Source organism: Vidua macroura, chromosome 2 (assembly GCF_024509145.1).
Source record: "Vidua macroura isolate BioBank_ID:100142 chromosome 2, ASM2450914v1, whole genome shotgun sequence".
Classification (NCBI taxonomy): domain Eukaryota; kingdom Metazoa; phylum Chordata; class Aves; order Passeriformes; family Viduidae; genus Vidua; species Vidua macroura.
In genome coordinates, this window is record NC_071572.1 from 80,488,280 (window position 1) to 80,509,866 (window position 21,587).

Here is a 21,587-nt window from a genome sequence, read left to right on the forward strand (position 1 = left end):
ATGAACAAGTAGCATTCATGGTTGCAAGCCAGAAGATAATCTCTCTTCAAATAATGCAAAATGGGCTAAATTAAAAGCATAAGTAGTTTCAGGCACAAAGGTGAAAAGTAGTTCTTAAAGGGCCCTTTTTTTTCTTGGAGCAAAGTAAATCCACTCAATTAATGGCCATTCACTCCCATTCAATACAGCCATTTCATGTATTAGTGATGTATGTTACAAGACTGTGGTTTGTTTCTAAAGAAACTAATAATATATTGTACCCACCACTTCACCTAGATTTTGAGAAGAAATGGAGATTGGAGCAGTATCTTCAAGTTTCTATGCAGTTTACTGAAGGAAGTAGGTATCTGCATGTACATATTGTCACCATTGACCTGAGGAGAAGAATGAATTTAATACCTAGCTTTTTTAGCAACAGAATACTTTTCCAGTCTGGATGTCATAAACTTTTTGATGGAGGCATGAGACAATTGCACAGATGGCAGGAGAACAAGCTGAGGGATAATAACAATGAGAGTGGAAGAATGGGAAAAGCAGGAAAATTAGTGAGTGAAAAAAAACCCTACTGGTGGAAAGAGCAGTTCTTATCAGACAAGAGAAGTTACTTCCAGAACCAAAATGCAGGCACTGACAATAGCATGAGTAGCAGGGGAAAGTTGGATCCCTTGTCCCAAGGGAGAAAACAAATAGCAAATAGCAAAAAAAAAAAAAGAAAAAAAAAAAAAAGAAAAAAGCACAGAAGCTGGAAAGCAACAAGAGGGAATGGAGAGGGCAAAGCATAACATTTCTTCCAAGTTAAAATGTTTCCAGATTGTTCTGATATTTAAAAATATAAAAATATTTAGAAAGGAGATTTCCCAGATCCCAATGCATTCCCAAAGGCAGAGCCTCCTGAAATGTCAAGTCCCCTAGTTGGCTTTTTTCATCAGTTTATTTTTTTCTGCCTGATTTTGATCTAATTAGTTAAATGCTCTGCCTTGTATTCCTGGCTAGGCCACTTTCTAACACTGATAACTGCACAGTGGGAAGGCAAGAGAAAAATCTTCACACCTCCAGTAACTCTCATGGGATGAGATATGTAATTTATTTGTAATGTATTTTTAAATTTATGTAATTTATTTTTTAATTTACCAGACTTAGCAGATGATGACGATAGCAGCAGAGAATGTTCTAAACTGTGAGACCCACTAAAACCTGGAAAAGAAGGGACTACTTTTCTTCATTCAGCAATTGCTACCCAAGCCATCTGCCTCCCTAATATAATCAGTTATCATCTGCATGGGTAAACTAAAGAATTGCAGTGCTGTCCATCAGTTAAGGTACCTTCCTAAAGAGTGAATCTGGCCAGGGACTTGTATTGAAAGCTGCAGTTTGTTAACATGGGCAACAGGAGCAGAGTCCCAATGCAGTGAGATGCTGCCACATCGCTCCCTTCTGTGGCACAAGGCGTGGAGCCCAGGACATCATTGCTGTCCTAGTCTAATGAGGCTCATATTTTTGTCAGCCTACATTTTTATTCAGACACATTGGTATATTTGACTCTGCTACATCAACAAGGACCAGGGACCAAGCTGAGCAGTCTCAACTCCCCCACCATCCATGTTACTTAGCAATTAGCTCTCTCCCTGGCTTTGGTTTCGGTACTCTGGGTAGTTCTCTCCAAGGCACCTGGATATTACAAGGCAAGCTCTGAAGAGTGTGTGCCACATCACTTGGCTTTATGCCACAGGATTCACCACTAGTGTTTGTTTAAGCAACATTATAGACACACCCTGCTATTCCCAGTATAGAGCCTTGTTCATGCAACAAGGAGCATTCCTAAAAACCCTGGGTACTTATGGGGCAAAAGTAGTCTTCAGTGTTTTATTTTAATTCATGAGATTCCATCCTTTTCTGAGACTTTTTTGTCCCTATTCCAATCAAGGGTAGGTTTCCCAGGTCAGAGTAGCCTGGGGTGGCATCCAATGCCAATTGGACCATGAGCATTATTCCATGTGGCTTCACCCCCAGGGCTTCTTCTCAGAGTATTGCAACCCCATGGAAAAGAGCCTGGAGCAAGGTCAGGACAGCGCTGCTTTCTTTATCAGTGCATCATCAGAGTCTTCCTCAGCTGACCCAACAGGACACATGCAAAAAGCCTGCAGTTCTGAGCAGGCAACACTTCAGCCTGATCGGGGCGCCGCACAAATGAGCAATCTTGTTGGGTCTTTGCCAGTTTTGCTTAACTTGAGCTGGACAAGTGGTCCCAAAATTAGGACTGTCTGCAGAAACGTGTGTCAGATGTGAAATCATCAGCTTGTGCAATTGCTATTGTATGTGCCATAGCTCTCTGCCTACAAATACAAGGCAGCAAGCAAGCCGTAAGCCCAGAGTATTATCAAAGCCAAAACATGCAAGCAAAGAGAGCCAGAATCCATAACTTAGGCAATAATTGCCTTTTCTGCCCACAAGTAGTGTTTTACAGAGTACTACAAAAACAGCAAGCAAGGTACTAGGTCCAAGCCAAAGTCCAGACAGCACTGCAGCAGGTTATATTGCCAAGGCTGCTTCCCTGTGAGGGTCAGCACAACAGCAATATTCAGTCACTGAGGCTGCCACACAGATGCAGCTGCAGAAGAGCTGTACCCCAGCACTAAAGCTGAATTTTTAAAAAAAGTTATCTCTAGGGCCTTCTACTAGATTTTAAATACAAACTATCATAGACAGAGTTCTACCTGAAGAGGGTTGGTTGGTCAGATACGCTGACTGAAATAGCATAATTGAACTATTTAGGCCAAAGATCTCCTACTGCAGACTTGTTGTGAGTCTGCAAATAGTCTCTCAGTGGCTCCAAGTTCTGTGAACCATCCATCCTACCCATCTCTGGGCTGCTAAAATTGAAATGCAAGTATGTTCTTGCACCCAAACAAGCTCCTTTGGAAAAACAGTAAAGGAGTTAGCAAAATCAGTGACAAATTAGTTCTATCTTTTTGTGAGGATGATCTTAAGTATTATCAGCGAGGTGAGCTCTTCAACAGTCCTTTTTGGAGCCAGGCTGTAAGAGGATGGAATTTTCCTGCTGTGGATCTGTTATAAGTCTGCATTTCACTGCAGGTTAGTTTGCTGATCTTCCTATGGACTTCAGGATGTATGTCCCACCTAGCTCTTGAAACAATCTCTTCTTGACTTGACCTCAGCACAGGTCATACAGAGCATACTTGCTTTATGAGGACAGAGTGTTTGTGAACTGTTATTTAACAGAGACACAAATAAAATCCTCAGGTCCTGATACACACTGCCCCTTTAGTCCCTAAATTAGCAAAATTTCCAGCTGGATCCAGATGCCTGTTTTGCAATTGAGCTGTAACTGTGTCATCAGTCATTGCCTTCATGGTTTTGTAAAAACTCCATCATGTCCAAAGGTGATTGGGGGACTGAGACATCTTTTGTATGAGGAAAGGCTGAGGGACCTGGGATTCTTTAGCCTGAGAAAACTGAGAGGGGACCTCACCTCTGCCTATCAGTGTTTGAAGGAAGGGTGTCAAGAGGATGGAGCCAGGCTCTTCTTGGTGGTGCCAAGCAAGAGGACACAAAGCAATGGGCAGAAACTGATGCACAGGAAGTTCCACCTAAACATGAGGAAGAAATTCTTTACTGTGTGGGTGACCAAGCACTGGAAAAGGCTGCCCAGAGAGGTTGTGGAGCCTCCCTCAATTTAGAGATATCCAAAAGCTGCCTGGACACAATCCTGAGTGACGTGCTTTAGGGGATGCTGCTTTAAGGAGGAAGCTTGGATGAGATGACCTCCAGTGGTCCATTTAAACCTTAATTAGCTGTCTCCCTGGCCCACCATCCCACCTTCTGCTGGGGCACTGGGAGCCACTCCCTATAGTTGTCCACTGCGGAGTGAAGGGACACAAGGGACACGTGGGATGTTGTGTGTGTGTGCCTGAGCATGTGTGCATTTTTTCAGTTTTATGGTATCACTGTGCTCATAATTAAACGATTTCTTTTTAGGAAGACTTTGCACTTAATACACAGTTCTGCACGTGGACTCATGCACAGGCCAATCTACTTCCCAGCAAGTTTACAAAACACTCCAGCTAGCCTGCAAACACTCTAACCACAGGAGACAGGCTTCTAAGTGTGTGAGGAGGCCACACCAATTAAGACAGGAAACAGTGTTTGACATTACCCAGGGGCTCTGGAGAAGCAGGATGACATGAAAACCAGAAGGAACAGGGTGGAGTGAGCTGAAGGAGATGTCGCTGCCGTCACAGGCGGCGAGCAAACTGCGACATGACCTTTAATTCTGAGCTGCTCAGCGTAGACTCCTTGCCCTACACTGAAACTCCTCACCACCACCACGAGAATCAGCCGAGTCGTGAGAGCGGCTCTCGCCGCAGACATCTCAAAATCCGTACAGCTGCGATTTTGACCACACCAAGTACAGAAACATAGCTTCGTACAGGCACTTAAGTGCCCGTGCCGCGACGGGTGTATGACAGGACACACAGGACACATGAAGGGGACACATGCGGGGCACAGGGGACACATGCGGGAGGGGCACGGGACACACAGACGGGACGCCCAAGGGCACGGCGGACACAGACGGAGGACACAGACGGAGGACACAGACGCCCTCAGCCGCGCGGCCCCCCCTTCCCCCGCCCCGCGGCTCGCGCCACCCGCAGCCCCGGCCGCTCCCCGGCGGCCGCGGATTGGCTGCGGGCCTCACGCGAGCGGCGCGCGCGCGGGGCGGGGGCGTGGGAAGAGCGGCTGTGCCCGCGAGTAACCCCGGCGCGCGCAGCGCCCCGCGCGACCTCTTCCCCCGGCACCGGCGGTGACGCGGCGGCCGCGCGCGCCCCGCGCCCCCTCCCGTCCCCTCCCCTCCCCTCCGCGCGCGCGCTGCAAAGATGGCGGCACTGAGCAAGTCCATCCCCCACAGCTGCTACGAGATCGGGCACACCTGGCACCCGAAGTGCTCCTGGGCTGTGCTGCACGTCACCCAGAGCGCCCTGGCAGAGTCCCTCCGCATCTACGGCACCCTCTACCTGGTGGGTGTGTGTGTGTGCGTGTGTGTGCGCGGCAGCCCGGCCCAAGGCGGGGGCTGGCCTGAGACGACAAGGGCAGGAAGGGCATCAGAGAGAGGGGAGCTTGGCCTTGGTTTTGGGTGGATACTAGAGCTCAGGGGGCAGCCTGGCCTGGAGTGGAAGGGGGCTATAAAAGACGTAGTGGGAGCCTGGCCTGAGCGGAGGGGCGTAGGATGTTTTTGGGGAGGGCACAAGCGGTGCCATGGCGAGGAGAGCCCGGCTTGGGGTGGCAGGGAAGGACATAAGGCATATTAGGGAAGCTCGTCTAGAGTGGGGGCAGAGGGTTATGGTCAGAGGCAAAGGGCAGGAAACAGCCTTGACAGCAAGTCAAGAGGCAGCCTGACCCTGGAGTGAAGGGAAAGAATCGCAAATAGTATGGTTTGGTGTGGAGTCTGGTGCTGGGGAGGAGAGGGATGGTGGTGGGGCCGTTTGCTGTAAGGGCTGGAGGGTTGTGTGGTGGGGGGAACCTGGTGTTTGAGGGAGGAAAGGTATGACAGGGACAATATGTTGAATCTGGGCCAAGTAGGGCAGAGGAAAGACATAGGGGATGGTGGCATCTGGAGACATAACATACTGTGAGAGGATAGGTGCTGGTGGGTAGAGGGGCATGGGCACATGCCTGAACATCATATTTTTGTCATCTTCCAATACCTATGATACCTGAATGAAAAGCCTTAGTGTTTGCCTGGGAGGCTAGCGTTGTGTCTTTGGCAGCAGCAAGTGTAATGCACGTGTGTTGGTGACACCTTCATAATCAGTGCTTTAAGATCAAGGAGATTCCATTGCATAATGCAGCAAGACTAAAAAAATTTATGGAAGCTAAAGGAGTCTGAGTATTCAGAGAGTATCCTACAGGTGAGTTATCTTAGTGTGAGTGTGCAATTAGACTTGGTTATATCACCTCAGTTGCAGCTGGCACATTTCCAGCAAATTAGGGTGTAGATAGAAGAGCTGGGATGTGTTTGCATCACCTGTGTAAACATACCCTGAAAGCCAATCTAAGTTGGAATCGCTGCAGGTGAGCGTGGTTGTCCCCGCCTCCCTGCTTCTCCCATAGTGGTACCTGGGGGAATGATGAGTGAGCTGGCCACTGACCTGCCCCCAAGCTAACTTGACAGAAAGAAGCACAAGTCGTTGAGTCTGCACCAGTGGTGGTGGTGCAACAAAATTATTGATCTAGGTAATAAAGAGAAGGAAAGGAGTGTGACAGCAGCATCCTACATAATTCGGTTAAGCTCCCATTGAAGAGTTTCTTGAGTGAAAATTATGATGCCATCCATTTATATGATAAAACAGTAATTGGTAGCAGTGTGAACCTAAGGAGTTGTCATGTCTGACAGTGAATATTTTCACTCTGAACTGCCACAGACAGTAGTGGCAGCTGTTGGTGGGAGCATACAGTGAGCTGTATCATGAAACAGAGAACATTCTCTCTTCTCCTCTTTCTTTAACCAGTACTATTTTCTTTGGATCTGTTTTCTATCTAGTTTGCTCTGTAGGAGCATAAATACTTGTACCAGCAGAGCATGGTTCTGAAGTGAGCCATGAGAGGTGTAGTGGTGATCTTTCAGGTCTGGCTAAGCATAAAGCAGCTTAAACAGTTCTGTAATTAAATCAAAAATCCCCAACAGCCAAACAAATAAAGAAATTTCCTGCTCATAGCTCTGTTATGGTTCACTCAGTTGTGCGGGCATGAGTTAGGGGCAAAGGTCCCACTTTTTATTTCTTTGAAAAGAAAAACAAACCTAAAAATGCAAAATGTTTTCCTGACTTATTTTGCATTGTGACCCCATAGACAGTTACATCTTGTCACAAACCCAAAGTGAGGTGGGAACCTTCTCAACCAATGTCCTGCTATATTATAAAACCTCTGCCTCACTTTTTGCACTGTTTTCTTTGTAGTTCAGTTTAGTTTCTCTTAGGTTTTTTGTTGACAGTGTTTAACTTGACCTGCCGGAGTAATCTAAAGCTGAGCTGCTCTCAAATCTTGTCTAAAGGGAGAGGATGCTCTTGCAAGTCTCTGCTCTCAGACACATAACTATGATCTTTGTCTGATCCTGGACCTCATCTCTCCATGCGCTAACCCAGAAGAGGTTACTTACCCTGCTTTTAGCTGGGGTCATTTTCAGATGCAGTAATGAATTGAATTGGATTATTAAGCAGGATTTGATGAGCACCAGAACCAGTGTAAGGTAAAGAGGAAAAGGGTGCAATATGGGCTGCAGAGGAGGAAGTAGAAGCTTTGCAAGTTAAATAGCCTGGCAGGGAAAGAAAATCTTGAATTAAGAGAGTCATCACAAAAGTCATTCTTCGCTGGACTTACAGCTGTTCTTGAAAACCTTTTAATTGTAAATGAAATACCGCAGTTGTACAGCAGAAATGTTCAGGTTCACGTAAGAGGATGGACTTAAGTTATTTTGTCTTTATAGTTATATTAGTGTGTGTTCAGAATGTTTCTGGTAGTACTTAGTCCTGGTCCTTTGTAGAGCTCAGCAACAAAAAATGCACTTCATTTTTCTATGTCAAGCCTGTAAAATGGCTTCTGATTGTTCCTCCTGTTGCTACAAGCTAATAACTAAGGAAAGGAGATGAAAGAGTTTCCTTTCACAAAAGCATGTGTAGAAATGAATGAGAATGAATAGATGAGAATAAATAGCCAGAGGTTGTTCTGTGGGAGAATGTGGTTAGGGACAGTTACAATCCAGAGTCCAAACTCATAACAGCTTCACCCCACATCTCTAAATGCTTTGTTTCTCTTTAGTCTGTGGGAGACTGATGGAGCTGAATTAAGAGGTGTTAAGAAGTGAAATATTGGCTGTCAGTAAATGACTGTATAGAGTCTTTGCTTTTAAGTAGTGCTGTACTCTTTGTTTAATTGTTGTTGTTTTTTTTCCTTCTCAGTAATTGTGCTTGAGTATTTTTTTTAGTTGGAAAAAATATAGCCTTGAGACACCATACTTCCACTGTCTTTATTTTTGCTCCAGTACAAATGGATTACTTTAGTGAAAATGGGCTTCACATCTAAATTGAATTGTTCCTCCCCATATGAAGTGGCTGACAGGAATGCCTGCTTTGTAATTAAGGCTGCTTATGTTTTCACAAACCAAATATCCCCATATGCAAGTCTTATGAGATCCACTTAAAAAAAAAGAAAAAGTTACTGAACATCTATACCTGCTGAAGAACCCATAAACAATCTTTCATAAACCTTGTAGTTATGCTTTTTGAAAACTATTTGGCTTGATATCTTGAAACTTCAATGAAAAAGTCCTTCCTCAGAATTTGCTGTATTTTCTTCTATCTATACTTTGTTTTTACATTAGTCAAAGCTAAACAGAATGGGAAAGTGTCATCTTGTATTTTCAAAGCTGGAGAAGTCAGACTTCTAGAAATTCACAGAGATGAGGAAAAGAAAATAATTTAACAGAGAAATTGCCTGAAGCTGGGAAAAGGCTGGAATACTGGCTTTGAGTTATCTCAGCTTCCATTTCCCAAGATTCTGTTGATTTCACATGGGTAAAGTGCTATTCATCACATGCATTAGAGCAAAGTCCTCTGTTTCCTGGGGGTTTCTATATTTTAGACATTTGTTTGCTGATAGTGCACAGTAGATAAATATGCTCAGTCATTGTTATGAAGTCTTTGTAGTGTATCAGAGATAATCTGATCAGGTAACATTTTCACCTAATCTAAATAAGGTAAAAATTGTTTGTTTGCTACTTTGTAGTAGCAATTCTAGAACTCATTCTTCTAACCTTTTGCCTGTGGGATGGCAAGAGTCAGTCATGCCATTCACCTTTCCTTTCTCTTAGTCTGATTGTGTACTCTCTTCACCTAATTTAAGACAGGCTCCCTCTCTCACTTTCCAATCTGACTTCTGTCCTGCCCTTTTCCCTTTCAAACACAGGTCTTCCTCTCCCCACCTCCATTTCCTGCCCTTCCTTCCCAGCACCAACCCCTTCCTCCCCTATATCTGTTGCCCTTCCTTCCTGCTGCTAAAGAGCACAGCTTGAGCACTGGCCCAAGCTGACTCTTGGCTTACTCCTGGCTCTGACTCCAGACACCTCTCCCACACAGATTTGCTGGTATAAAGGAGAGGAGCAGCAGGCCTAGTGCAGTGTGGGTGCCAGCGGGTCTGTTTCAGATGTCCTCTGCACTGAGGGATGGTTTAGCCAACTCTTTAGAACTGATGTAACCAGAGTTTGCTACTCCAGTACAGATTTTAATGATCCTCAGCACTTGCCCTATTTTATTGATTTTTTTCCTTCATTAATTTCTTCTCATACTCTTTTCATGGTCATTTTCTTACTTTTGATTCTCATTTTGGTTTCACTTCTAATATTTCTTCATACTTGTGCCATATCTGGTTCTTCCTATGCCTAGAATAATCTTCAGGTTTTTAGATGCCAATTGCTTCGTTCTCTTTCTGTGTCAGAAGGATTTTTTTCCCTACCTAGGATTCATGTGCTGTTGTCTTCCTGAGCCCTGTTTGACCCATCAATAACTGTATTCTGTATATTAATCACCATTCTTTATTCTGTAACCTCTCTAGGAATACAATACCATTGTGTATCTTATTGTCAGAGACACAAATGCTATCAGCTATTGTATAAATACAAAGTGTTTTTCCTTCCTCTGCAATATCAGCGGGAGGGACATTGGTATGAGTGCAGCATGGGCCAGGGAGCTGCAGTGCAAGCAGCATGTGGCAGCTGGCAGGTCAGTTCACAGGTAAATCACTCTTTGACTGGAGGCAACAAGAGCAAGAGCAACTCTTCTCTTATTGTGCTAGTGAATTATTTTGAAAATGGTTTTAAGTGGGACAGAATCACCAGCCAAAGATCACGCTGAAGTGTGAGTCTCACATCACTTTCCTGACTGTATGTACATTGCTGTAGGATTGGGCCAGAGGTTGTACCCAAGGATGGATGGTGCACGTGGGCTGTGCTGCTGCTGCTTCATGTTCGCTTTGCATGCAGCTTCCCTTGGGAGAGCTGTTTGAGCTGGTCCTGAGCAAAGGTGGAGAGCCAGCTAACACTAAAGTGGATCTTCTCTTATCTGCCAGAATAGATGGAGTCATCATATATCATCTTACTGAGGTGTGCAAGAAGGCTGCACTGCCCAGACTGTATTCTAAAATACTCTGGAATTGCTGGGTATATTAAAATGTGATTTTTCCTTGTATGTGCTGCAAACCATTGTGTGTTTAGAAGTAGGGTGGGGAGACTAAGGAGGAACTGTGTTACTGTGGAATATGCTTCTGATGCCAGCTTGGATCTCTGGGTTAGGCTGTCAATAATCTTTCTTCTGTCTGATCCAGTACCTAGAGTTACTGTGATGGTGTTATGTGATTGCCTTCTTTTGGATATCTGTTCATCTTAGTACTGTGCAGTGTCCTGTGTCTCTCTGCTATGTTATGAATGACATGTAGGTCACTGTCTTCTTGTCTTTAGATTCTTCTGGAAGCTGGGTTAAATATGACTAAAATTAGCGTAGATGTTAGTAAAGTAAGAATCTGTGACTTCTTCATTCCAGGCTGTGATCATTCCACTCTGTTCAGGTGGCTTTTGGGCCACACTATAAAAATTTCATAAATTGAAAATAAACAAAAGGAATCTTTTGCTGAGATATGCTGAGAATTTAAAAAGAACCATATAATAAATTCAGATGAACTGAAAAATTTATGCTCAAAGATGCAAGGGTTAACCAGGAGCCTGCATCACGGTAATGCTGGAAATCAGGGAAAGCCTCAGCCTTGACTGATTGAGCAAAGATCTTGGTAAAGACACTACAAATACTGCGAACTAGCAGGGACTGTTTATCAAGGAATAAATCTGTTCTCTTAAGTTGGTACAGCTTTACGGTAGAGTGCAAGAATTTCAGGGTGGGAGGGCAATCCTTGAAAATTATGCTGAGTTAGACATTTTAAGAGGAATGAAATACAGTCTCCAACTCATTTCAGTAGAAGGAAAACAAATAGTGAAGATAAGTTGTCATGGAATGAGAGTGATTCCAGACTTGAAGGTAATTTAGATGTCATTCAAAGAATGTGAGTACTGTTTGTTTCTTTTTTTTTAGTTGAATGATATGGAAAATTTTAAAAAATCCAGATCAAAACAACTCAACCCACTGATGGTGATCCTCATATAGCATCTTGCATGAGACAGGGCAACTCAGAGCAAGAGGCACACATTCTTCTTCCACAGAGTATTGCAGAAACTGAGTTTTGAAATTAAACAATGTGGAAGCCAGGTTTTGTAATATGTGAAATCAGGAAGGGACTAGCTGATTGAGGAAAACCAAATCTGTTTGTTTTAGAGGATGCATGAGAAAGAAGTTGCTTATTTGAACAAGTGTCTTTCAAAACTCAAGTGTTACCTGAGGGCATTTTGAGATACAGTTACTCCAAAGCACTTAAAAATAATTTTTATAAAACAAAGGAGTAATGTTGTAAAATTTATAAAAACTTGCACATGGTTCTAAAAGAACATATAAAAAATTGAATATAATTATGAAAGAAATCTGACATGTATTTGTAGCACTGCCTACCATTTGAGTAATCTGAGGTATTTTCTCAACTGTTTTAAATACTGGAGATTGCTTTGCTTTTAGCATGCGACTTAATTTATAAATTTTTCCTTGGGTTTTTAATGACTTGCCGCACATGGATTATGTAAACCACGTGCACAGTTGTATTGGTAATCTCTAAATTTGTGTTTTAAAGGTGCCTCAACATGTCAGATAGTTGTGCTTATATATGCTATTGAACTCTGCTTTTCAAAGGATTTGGCTAAGTGTCTGCATATTTCTATAGGGTTTTAAATTTTTTCTGTTTTTCTTTTCCTCTTTTTCTTTAATAAAATTTTGTTGTGATGTGTTTGATTTCAGCTGAGTGTTGTGAAGGAATGAGAGATGGTAGTGCTTGTTTCTATTTTCCATCAGTCAGTGTAGTGTGTGTTGTCTAATTCCACCAAATTTTGATGGAGGGGTAGTCCTTGAAGTCATACACTTTGTACAGACTTAGGACATGGTTAAAGAGGGAGGATGGAGGACGGAGAGACAAAAATGTTGTACACAGGACAGCAGAATTGGCAGAAAGCCTGGAGTGTTTTTAGCCTGCTGTGTAACCTGTCCAAATGTACATTGATCAGCCAATTAGTACATTCATTAAGTCAAACTATCATTTGTGTGCAGTGCCTCTTGTGGAATCTGTAGTTCAGGAATATAGGTGAGGATTAAGGATACTGGAGGTGAAGCTGAGGTTATTGTGGTTGGATGATGAATACTTGTAGGCGTTACATGACACATCATGAAAATAATCAGGCCTGGCTGGTGCCTCAAATCATGCTTGGGTTTGAATCTCGTGCTCCTTTTCTGCTGGAGCACCAATAGCCTAGCTCTAATCTTGCAGTAGACTATGTAGCTGTGGTTTAGGGATGGCGTTGGAATTGTGTATATTCTTTCCATGGTTAGGACACAATAAATAAATTCAGATTTTTTTTAGATCTATGGGGCTTAATATTTGCATATAAAGTCTAAATTAAAAAGGACTTGAGTAATGATATTTCACAAACTGAGGTATCCTGAAACTGGTGGACTGATTTTTTATAATTACATTTTTTATGTTGGAGAGTCAAAATGCTGTGTTGTGAATTCTTTAGTTAATGCTAGAAAATATTTTTTCTGTCTGTTTCTTTATTAATACTGACCATTTTTTTTTCCAATGCATCTGTTAGCATCTTTATGGATTTTATTATTTTGCTAAGGAAGTACCTACTGGATGTCCTGATGCCCTCTTCTTCCATTCTTTCTGCGATTTGCATTCACTGCTAAGCCTTGACCAGTGCATTTATTGTAAGAATTTGGTTTTCATCACAATGTTCTCCCAGCTGACTTGAGTGAAGTGTCTCCCAGTGGGAGCCATGAACCACTGCATTCTGACATCAGATTTCATAATCTTTCTGCACTTTAATAATACTTCTCTGAAATGTGTGGTACGGATAGGGACAGCAAAATGGTATCCAGAAATATCTGGTATTTTTTCCATGTAATCACATCACTGGTAGCAGAAGAGTAGAAGAACTCTATAGTCTGCTCTTGCCTGCTTTCAGCCCTACACAATATTTAGCTTTGTTGATGTCTGTAAAGCAGTTAAATATGTAAGCTTTTCTAAGCTTTTTTTTTTTTTTTTTTTTGTGTGTGTGCATGAAGCTTTATTGCTCTCACACATTTCTCTTTCAATTAGTGTAACCAATTTTCTTTGGAATGGTTTGTGTGTTATTGTTTCTGGTTATTTTCTGTTTTTCATTTGGGAGTAGGATAGTAAAGAGAAGGGAAAGCAGAAATTTACATTAATCTAAAACTTCCTGGAGACATTACAGAAATAAATTTTTGAATTTGATTTCACATTAATTTATAAGTTACCAATCTTTCTGTGTTGCACTTCTTACACTTTGGTCTGAGGGAGCAAGACTTCACACTTAGATATAAGGGCTCTGTTCTTAAAACAAAAAAAAGTAGTTATTTTGTTCCAGTGTTCATGTCCTTCCTGCAATATGCTAGAAATAGCTGAGTGGGTAGCAACTAGTTATCTGGCATTTAGACTACGTTAAGACTTTCCTTCAGCAGAAAGATTATCTGGATTGCATTATTGCCTAATCCATTATGCTCAAAGCAGTCTTGACACTTGATTAAGTAATGTGTAAATCTGTTTTCAGAGCTCTGTTCATGCATGGATTTCTTTTTAATCCTTAGTTCAAGCTTCATTTTGGAAACAAGATTTTGGCAGAACTTTCCCATGGTTAGTTTTAGTAGAATCTTCAGCCCATCTCTGATTCTAAAACATCTACTGCTATTCATTGGAAAATGTTTGGGAAGAATATCTCCCTCTCACAACCAAGACTTTGAGATGTGCTGGCAGTCTGGATTTGACAGGATGTCTTTCTTCCTTCTCATCAGCACTAGCAATATGAAGCTTGCTTTGTTTGGAACTTCTCTAAGCATTGACCAAAAACTGCCCAGTTTTGAGACTCCTGGGGAGATGAATGCAGCTAAAGATAATAATGCTAGTAGAATGAAAGATTGTCTCATGGTGCACTCAAAGTATACTTCCATGGAGTCGTATGAGCACACAGGCTGAAGGGACCTTGGGAGGCCTTAAGGTTGCTTGAGGACTTTTCTAGTTAGGTTTCAAGGGTCTCCAGGGGTGGAGAGTTCACAGTCATTTTCAGTAACCTCCTCCAATATTCAGCCACCCTCAAATGGAAACTTTTTTTCTTTAGGTCTAACCAGAGGTTCCCATACTTGAGCTCGTCTGTGGCCTCTTGTCTTAGCCCTGGGTACCTCTGAGAAAAGCCTGGTTTGCTACATCTTCCTGTTAGCTAATTGCACAATTTTTGTGGACAAAAAAAAGTTTGAGGACCTTAAGTGTTTGAGTCCTTAAATAAACTCTTCTTTATAATACCTTGGACATACATTAAACTGAACAAAAAGAATGTTTATTATTCAGATTGAGCCTGTTGTCTGCTATAGGCAGTTTTTTAGGTAATATACCAATTCTGTGAAATATGTTAGGAATGTGTTGTTCTCCCAGCAGATGGTGAACATTTTTTGAGGACTTGCAGTTATTTAATTGAAGTAGAAATCCTTTAAAAATACATCACCACTTCACAGACACTGTGTAAGGTGTGTATTTGGATTACTTTAGTGATATTCTGACCATAATGATGTTATTGTCCAATTGTCTTAAAGATAGAACTCTGTAGATATATCAACATCTTAAAAGTTTTGATAGCTGGCAGACAATGTTTCTGACAATTATGGCCAACGTTAACAAGGTAATAAAATTCCTCCTTTACTTCCCATTTCATATTGCTTGATGTATTTCCTGGTATATATATTGTAACGGCTGGAACAAAGCAAATCTTTGTGGTATTGTCCATAAAGTTTAATAGGCTTTGTTTTACTGCTTGAGTGGGCATGCCTCATTTTCCGTTTTTCTATTTCTTTACCATGTGCAAAAAATGCCTAACTGAATTAAAGTTTATCCTCCATTTTTTTTTCTTCCCTTCTCCCTCAGATTGCAGCTATTCTCAGGAAACGAAAACTTGACTATTATTTGTACAAACTGCTACCTGAGATCTTGCAATCAACTTCCTTTCTGACAGCAAATGGGACCTTGTATATTGCTTGCTTTTGCATTCTAAGGTTGGTACACAATCCTAAAAATGAAATGTAATAAAGCTATTTTTGTGCAGCTTTTCAATTTGTATAATAATTTTTCTCTTTTTGTAATTGGCTTGTTTGTAATGCTTTGAAATAATAAAAGCTACAGCAATCATCTTGATTTCTGGCTTTGCCATTTGAATATGAAGCTTTACTTTTTAAAAATTACTTATTCTCATTTTTGTAATTTTCTAAATGAGTAAACAAGTCAAGCTTTGCTTCTTTTTCTCTGTTTTACAAATTCAAAATACATTGTTGCAGGAAATTCAAATAGATTCTACAGGGGAATAAAAAAGACCTAATCTTTCCTAGAAATAATTGATGTAATTTGATATTGGTTTTTATTTTCCTGATGCAGAGGCTCTGATAACATTTAATTATACTGAACTTGGTCCAGCCATCCAAGTTTGTACTTTTCCTTACCATCATATATGAAGGAAATCCCAGCACAGCCTCTGGGATTCTGTAAAATACAGACTTTCTATGAAAAATGAGCATAAAAGGCATCTCTGTATTCTATTTCCAGCATATATTTCAATTAACTATCAGTATAGTTAAAAATTAAAAGTTGCTTTTTATTAATATTATTATGCATTTATTGTAAGGGATGTTACACATAGACATGTAAAACCTACAGTAGCTATGAATGTTTGAAAGTTAACTCACAGCATACTCACCAGCCCCTCTAAAAGATAAACACCTTATGCCCTACTTCTAAATCAGTTTAGAGGCCTCTCAACTTTCCTTCAAAGTTGGAGGAGAAGGCAGAGAAGAAGAGAAGCTGGCTGAGGAGCCATGGAATGCTTTTCAAGTAAATAATTCTCAAAGTTCAAAGTGAATCTATAAGTAATGAGCTCTAAAGAATATGGTGTTTTCTAGCAATCTAGGTTGTATTAATATCGATTTATCTTTATTTCTCTGAACTACAGAGTGCTGTTCCTTATTTTGCCATGTATTTGTCTGTAAATCTGCAGTGCTTTATTCCAATGCTGTAGTTAAATGTTATTCTCTAAATTAAGCTGGTATGGTTTTAAGTTGTATGGTTTTCAGCAGTTCCTCTTACAGAGGATATTAGCCATCTAGCAGATCTGTGACTGTGCTGGTCAGTGAAGTGGGTAAGAGATTAGTGTCTTACTCTGGCATGGCATCACTTTCACCTATGTGAGCATAGCAGTCTAAGCTGTTCTGACCTCCAGAACATCATGACCAGATGCAGACTGGGTAATGGAAATGCTGCCTAGCCCTGGTGCCCTCCAAGTCTCCTTGAAGCATTGTTTAGGTTGACCTAGGTCAGAACGATGTAAAGGACAATTCCAATAATTAAATGTGACAAGAAACACATGTAAGCGCTTATCCTGCCATTCATACAGCTGTGCTGCACAGTAACCAACCAACATCCTGGGAGGTGTATGTGCTTTTTCTCTTGCAAAGGGATGCCCCTGAGGAGTAAACAGCTGCAGCAGAATCCTTGCTGGCACAGTCTCTGCACACTGCCCACCACCTGCAATTGCAGGACTAAGAAGTCGTTGGCTAGAGTGCTGATTGAAACTGGTGAACTGAAATCACTGTTAGAGGCAAAACAAGTGTTTAAGGCAGCCATGGTAATGGTGCCTGTTGAAGTACATTAATGTCCAAATATAGTGAGAATTTTGCAGCTTTTCTGTCCAAAATGAAATTCAGAGCCTCAGCAATTAAGTGATTAGGATATGTAAGAGCTATTAAATGACATTTCAGAAAACAATAGATAACATGATTGTCAGAGAAGAAATACTTTCCAAACTTGTGTCCTTTGAAGAATGAGTACGTACCTGGTGATGATTTACTTGGTGCATTTTCCATGTATTCCCAAGTGCCTGTGACAAGAATGGACTTGTCAAGAAGAAAGGTCTTCTGTCATCCAGGAATTAGTAAATGATTAGCAAATAGTTAATATATATGAAACAAAACAAGGCATAAATAATTGGTTTGCATAGTAGAAATAAGTTGCCAGTGAAGTTCCTGTTATGTCCTTTGTTTTGGATATACCTAAGGAATCCGGAAGAGGAGCTGAACAGTAGTGTGAGAGATTGTGTAAAATTTTTTAGGGTACGGAAATCTAAAACTGACTCTTATCCATTTCAGAAAGATCTGCTCATTAAAATCACTTATGAAATTTGATAGAGAAGAGTGCCAAGTAATAAAGCAACTCTGTCCTTACTCAGGGACGGGCTTTAAACTAACTGCTGTTTATCAGGAGGGTGTTTGAGGATCATTATGGGTAGGTTCTTTGAACAAGTCACTTCAGCACTTGAATATGGTCAAGGAGCTGAGTGAGTGGTGTTTGGAGAAAAAATGGGACCATACCAGGAAGCTGAATGAATACATGACACCTTTACAAACTGAGCTCTGTATGCCTTTTTGAGAGTTTCTCCTAAGATCATAATGTTGAAAAGTCATTCACTTGAAATGTACTTAATATCTTGCATTTAATATACTTGTCTTGCAGCTTGAGGCATATAAGCTTGCTTCTCTCACCTGCTCTTGGGTGGTTGATGGAGGATGGAAATGTGAAATTTCAGTCTTTTATTTTTAACCAATTTGTGTCTTTTTAATGTTTATATTTTCTTAATGCTTTGATTAAAGTTATATTATTCTTTGAACTTAATGCTGTGTGATACAGTGTACTTCCTTCAGTAGCCCCTGAGAGCAAGAGTAATGTTATGTGATTATTTAGGCCAGAAACATTTTAAACGGTCAAAGAAATGCCAGTACCTCTCGTTCTGCATAGCTGGCCTGAATATTTCTGGACTTGATATGCAACCATGGAAAGAGATTGTTTGAGACTGTGAAGATCTAGATGTTCTCCATCTGGTTCTAGATAGTGATGAGAGATTGGATGTGATAGATTTGTACTATAGGATATATGCTGCAGTTTTTCTATCTGTTTTTGCTTGAAAGGTATATTATAGCAGCAGCAGTAACTCAGAAGAAGAATTATCCAGCAAGCCCTGTGCAGTTGATTGCTCTTACCCTCCTGGAGTTCTAGACCAAAGCAATGGAGTAAGGGTTTATAGCTGGACATGTTAACTCATATTTGCGGTAGTTTCTTCCTTTTAGCTTGGAAAAACTACCAAAATTGAAACTGATGAAAATATTCTCAAGGATGTAAAACTTCAGGCAAGAATGTGGAATTAAAATAATTTCAGGCATTGTTTAATACTCTTACCATTTCACAGGTGGGTAAAATGTTGAAAATATTTAAATCCAATGTCAGCAATGACTTAGACAGTGGGTAGATGTTCTTGTTTTAGAAGAGATTGCCAAGCTAACTTGACTGACTTTCTTTTAGCTCCTTTTTTTTTTTTTTTTTTTTTTTTTGTGTAGTGAATTAGGGTCTATATACAGGCTGGTCTGTTGGCAGAGCAGTGAGGGTGATGATCTCTGTTAAGGATGTGTGACAGTCCAGCTGGGGGTTGTAATCTCTTCCACTGGTGAGATCCAACAGCCTACATCTGTCTGGGCTTCAGATGGAAGTGCTGGGTTCCTGTGTTGACAGGCATTGCATCTGTTAAATGAAAGGTGTGGTTTTTAGGTTTATGGTTCAATTACATGTAAAACCTCATGAAGGCATGGTTCTCTTAGTCTATCAACTAAAATAATTAAGTTTGTTCATGTTTAGCTTGTAGCTTGAGGAATTAGATTCATGACCTGAAAGAACTCCTAGTTCTTACTCCAATTTCTATCCATAGAACATATGAAAATAACCATGCAAGTAATAACAAAACCTAGTTTTCATTTACTTTAGAAGTTTAAATGTTTCAGTTAGTGACTGTACATTTTTATTTCCACTGGACTTTATTATGTAAAATGGTTTACTGTTGTTTCCGAAATCTTGTCAAACCAAACATGCAAACATTTGTGAAATGATTCTAAACCATGCCAAAAGAACAAATTACTGTTTCTTTCCCACAGAAAAAGCATTTGTTCTGTTACTTAACAGGTGTGTCTGGTAAGATGTGTTCATACTTATTAAGATGCTTAAAATGACTTCCCTGAAACTTCATACAGTAATTACTTTCTGAGAGAGTCCTAATAATGAACTTCAGCTCCTGCAGCATTTGGCATTGTCATCCTGAGAAATTATCCTTTTGCAGCCGTGGGAATGAGCAGTGTGTGTAATTGCCATTACATCACTTGCTGCTGATACACTGGCTCTCTTTTCACTTACGAACATAAGCTGGCATTGCTCGCTGGTAATGTTATTTTTGCAGCAGTATGAGATGAGGCTGCTCATGCCTTTGACGGCAAGAATGAAAGTGAGCTAATCAGATGGTGTTGATTAATTATCTTTGTTCTCTTCTCTGTCGTCAACATGAAATTCTGTCTAAGAAAATGTCCTCTTCTACCATGTATGTTTTTGCCACTTAGTTTATTTTGTTTGCTGTGTTTTTAGAAGAGTAGACTCCTTTGTAATGCTTTGTTTTCTCACAGATAGTGCTTGTCAGCTGAGTGGCATTGGTATAATTGAAGTATGTTTATTATCATGCTGCCAAATGTCACAACTCTGACTCTTGTTTCCCTATGATTGCCTGAGTAAGTTTGAAGGTGCAGGTCTCCTGAGAAGGGTGACATTGTGTCTGACGTGCAGTTTGGCTTTCTTCCTTTAATAATGACCAATCTATAGAAAGATTTTCTTAGATATTGCCATTTATGTAACTCTTTTTTTTTTTTTTCCAATTCTTATTTTTGAAGGAATTTTGGTAGTTGAAATTGTATGAACTCTAAAAGAAATCCAGATCTAGCTGCCAAAAATGAGAGCTTTCCCAGCTTAATAGGACTGGGAATTCACTGTTGCTTCCACTTGTAATGCAGAGACTGATTCCTTGGCTTACTATAAATGTGCATTTTCCTGTTTTTAGCATCAGTGGATTGTTTGGAGTATGGTATGTATTATAATTATTTGATTTGATTTCTGTCTCAACTGACTGCATCGCTAACGTTCCACAAGGCAGATCTTCCTGAGCATCCTGTTTGTATTTGGACAAGTAGCAAAGAGATGAGTGGCTATACGGTCTTTTAGAAGATTTTTTTTGTAATTAGTATCTGAAACTTTTCAAAAATATGTATTGGAAGACACTGATTTCCTGGAAGGAAAGTAGCCACTTAAATGAAATGAATACATTAATGAAGTGTTTCAGGTATTTATGAAGCACCTTGGGAACTCCTTTGAGAATTATCCAGTTGTAAAAATACAATGATTAGTGTTTATTTGTAAGTACAGATTAATGTAAGAATACAAAATTAATAAATCATTCATAATTTTATAATACAGATAAAATACAGTGTGGTGCATGAATTTGCATGTAATATGTGTCTAAATTACTTTTTCAGGAAGATACTTGGAAAATTCTACTTTTGGTCTCCTGGCTTTGGTGCAGCTTTACCTGCTTCTTACATGGCTATTCTCATTGAAAGGAAAAGCAGGTAGGGTTTGTGTTGATGGATTTTCAGCTTTATATAGTAATGTTTCTTGTTTTGGTTGTTTGATGATTGACATTTGACAGTTCAGTGGGCTTATTTCAGAGTGCTGGAAATATAGTTAATCTGAAATAGTCATTTGCAAACTTAAAATTAAATCTAGAAAGTTACAGTGAAAAGACACTTTATGAACATTCAGTTTCATGTTTGTGTTTTTTTTTGTTTAATGTGCAATTGCATTGCTCACTATTGCCTGATAAAGCTTGTTTGCTTAGGGCTTCCTAATGAAACTTTGGTTTTGTTCTTGTTTGTTTTTTAAAATATAATTTGAGCAATGTTTGTAATTAGTCACGGAGAAGGAAAATGCTGATGACTTGAGTTAACAATGTGACATTAGTTAAGATGGAGGAATTACAGGATGCTGTGGAGAAAACTGTGGATGAGTTGAAATAATTCAGATTGGATGAAATGTAGTGGTACAGAAAGCAAAGCCTTTCACTTAAGGAGAGATGCTGAAGCTCATCTATCAGAGGTAAGTTCATATGAAAGTATTAAGAGGGGGAAGAAAACTCTGAGTAATCCAAGCATAGCCCAAAGCTGCCATTTGTAATGTGCCCAGGAAGATGGCAGATGAAATCCTGGCTTGTAAGGTTTTATTGTTGGAAATTCAGCTTATGTTGGTAGCTTGTGTAATAGTGCCAGTTACAATACTTTCTTAATTTACTGCAGAATGAGATGCTTTAGGCATCTAGTTAGTAAGTTTAATTTAAAGAAGAGAAGGTAAAAGAAGGGTAAAGTAAAGGATTACTCTTTTTAAAAAGATGGTGAAGGAGG

The 21,587-nt window shown here is 40.3% G+C and overlaps 1 protein-coding gene across 1 annotated transcript in view; it reads left to right on the forward strand.

Annotated features, from left to right (window-relative positions):
* Positions 1 to 4,857: 4,857 nt before the first annotated feature.
* The window catches only part of TMEM135 (transmembrane protein 135), a 158,046-nt gene continuing 141,316 nt past the window's right edge, over positions 4,858 to 21,587 (forward strand). The window contains exons 1-3 of the mRNA XM_053971012.1: positions 4,858 to 5,036; positions 15,151 to 15,278; positions 20,667 to 20,759. Coding sequence (XP_053826987.1) covers positions 4,896 to 5,036; positions 15,151 to 15,278; positions 20,667 to 20,759 — 362 coding nt within the window. The 5' untranslated portion in view covers positions 4,858 to 4,895. The remainder of the gene's footprint in view (positions 5,037 to 15,150; positions 15,279 to 20,666; positions 20,760 to 21,587) is intronic.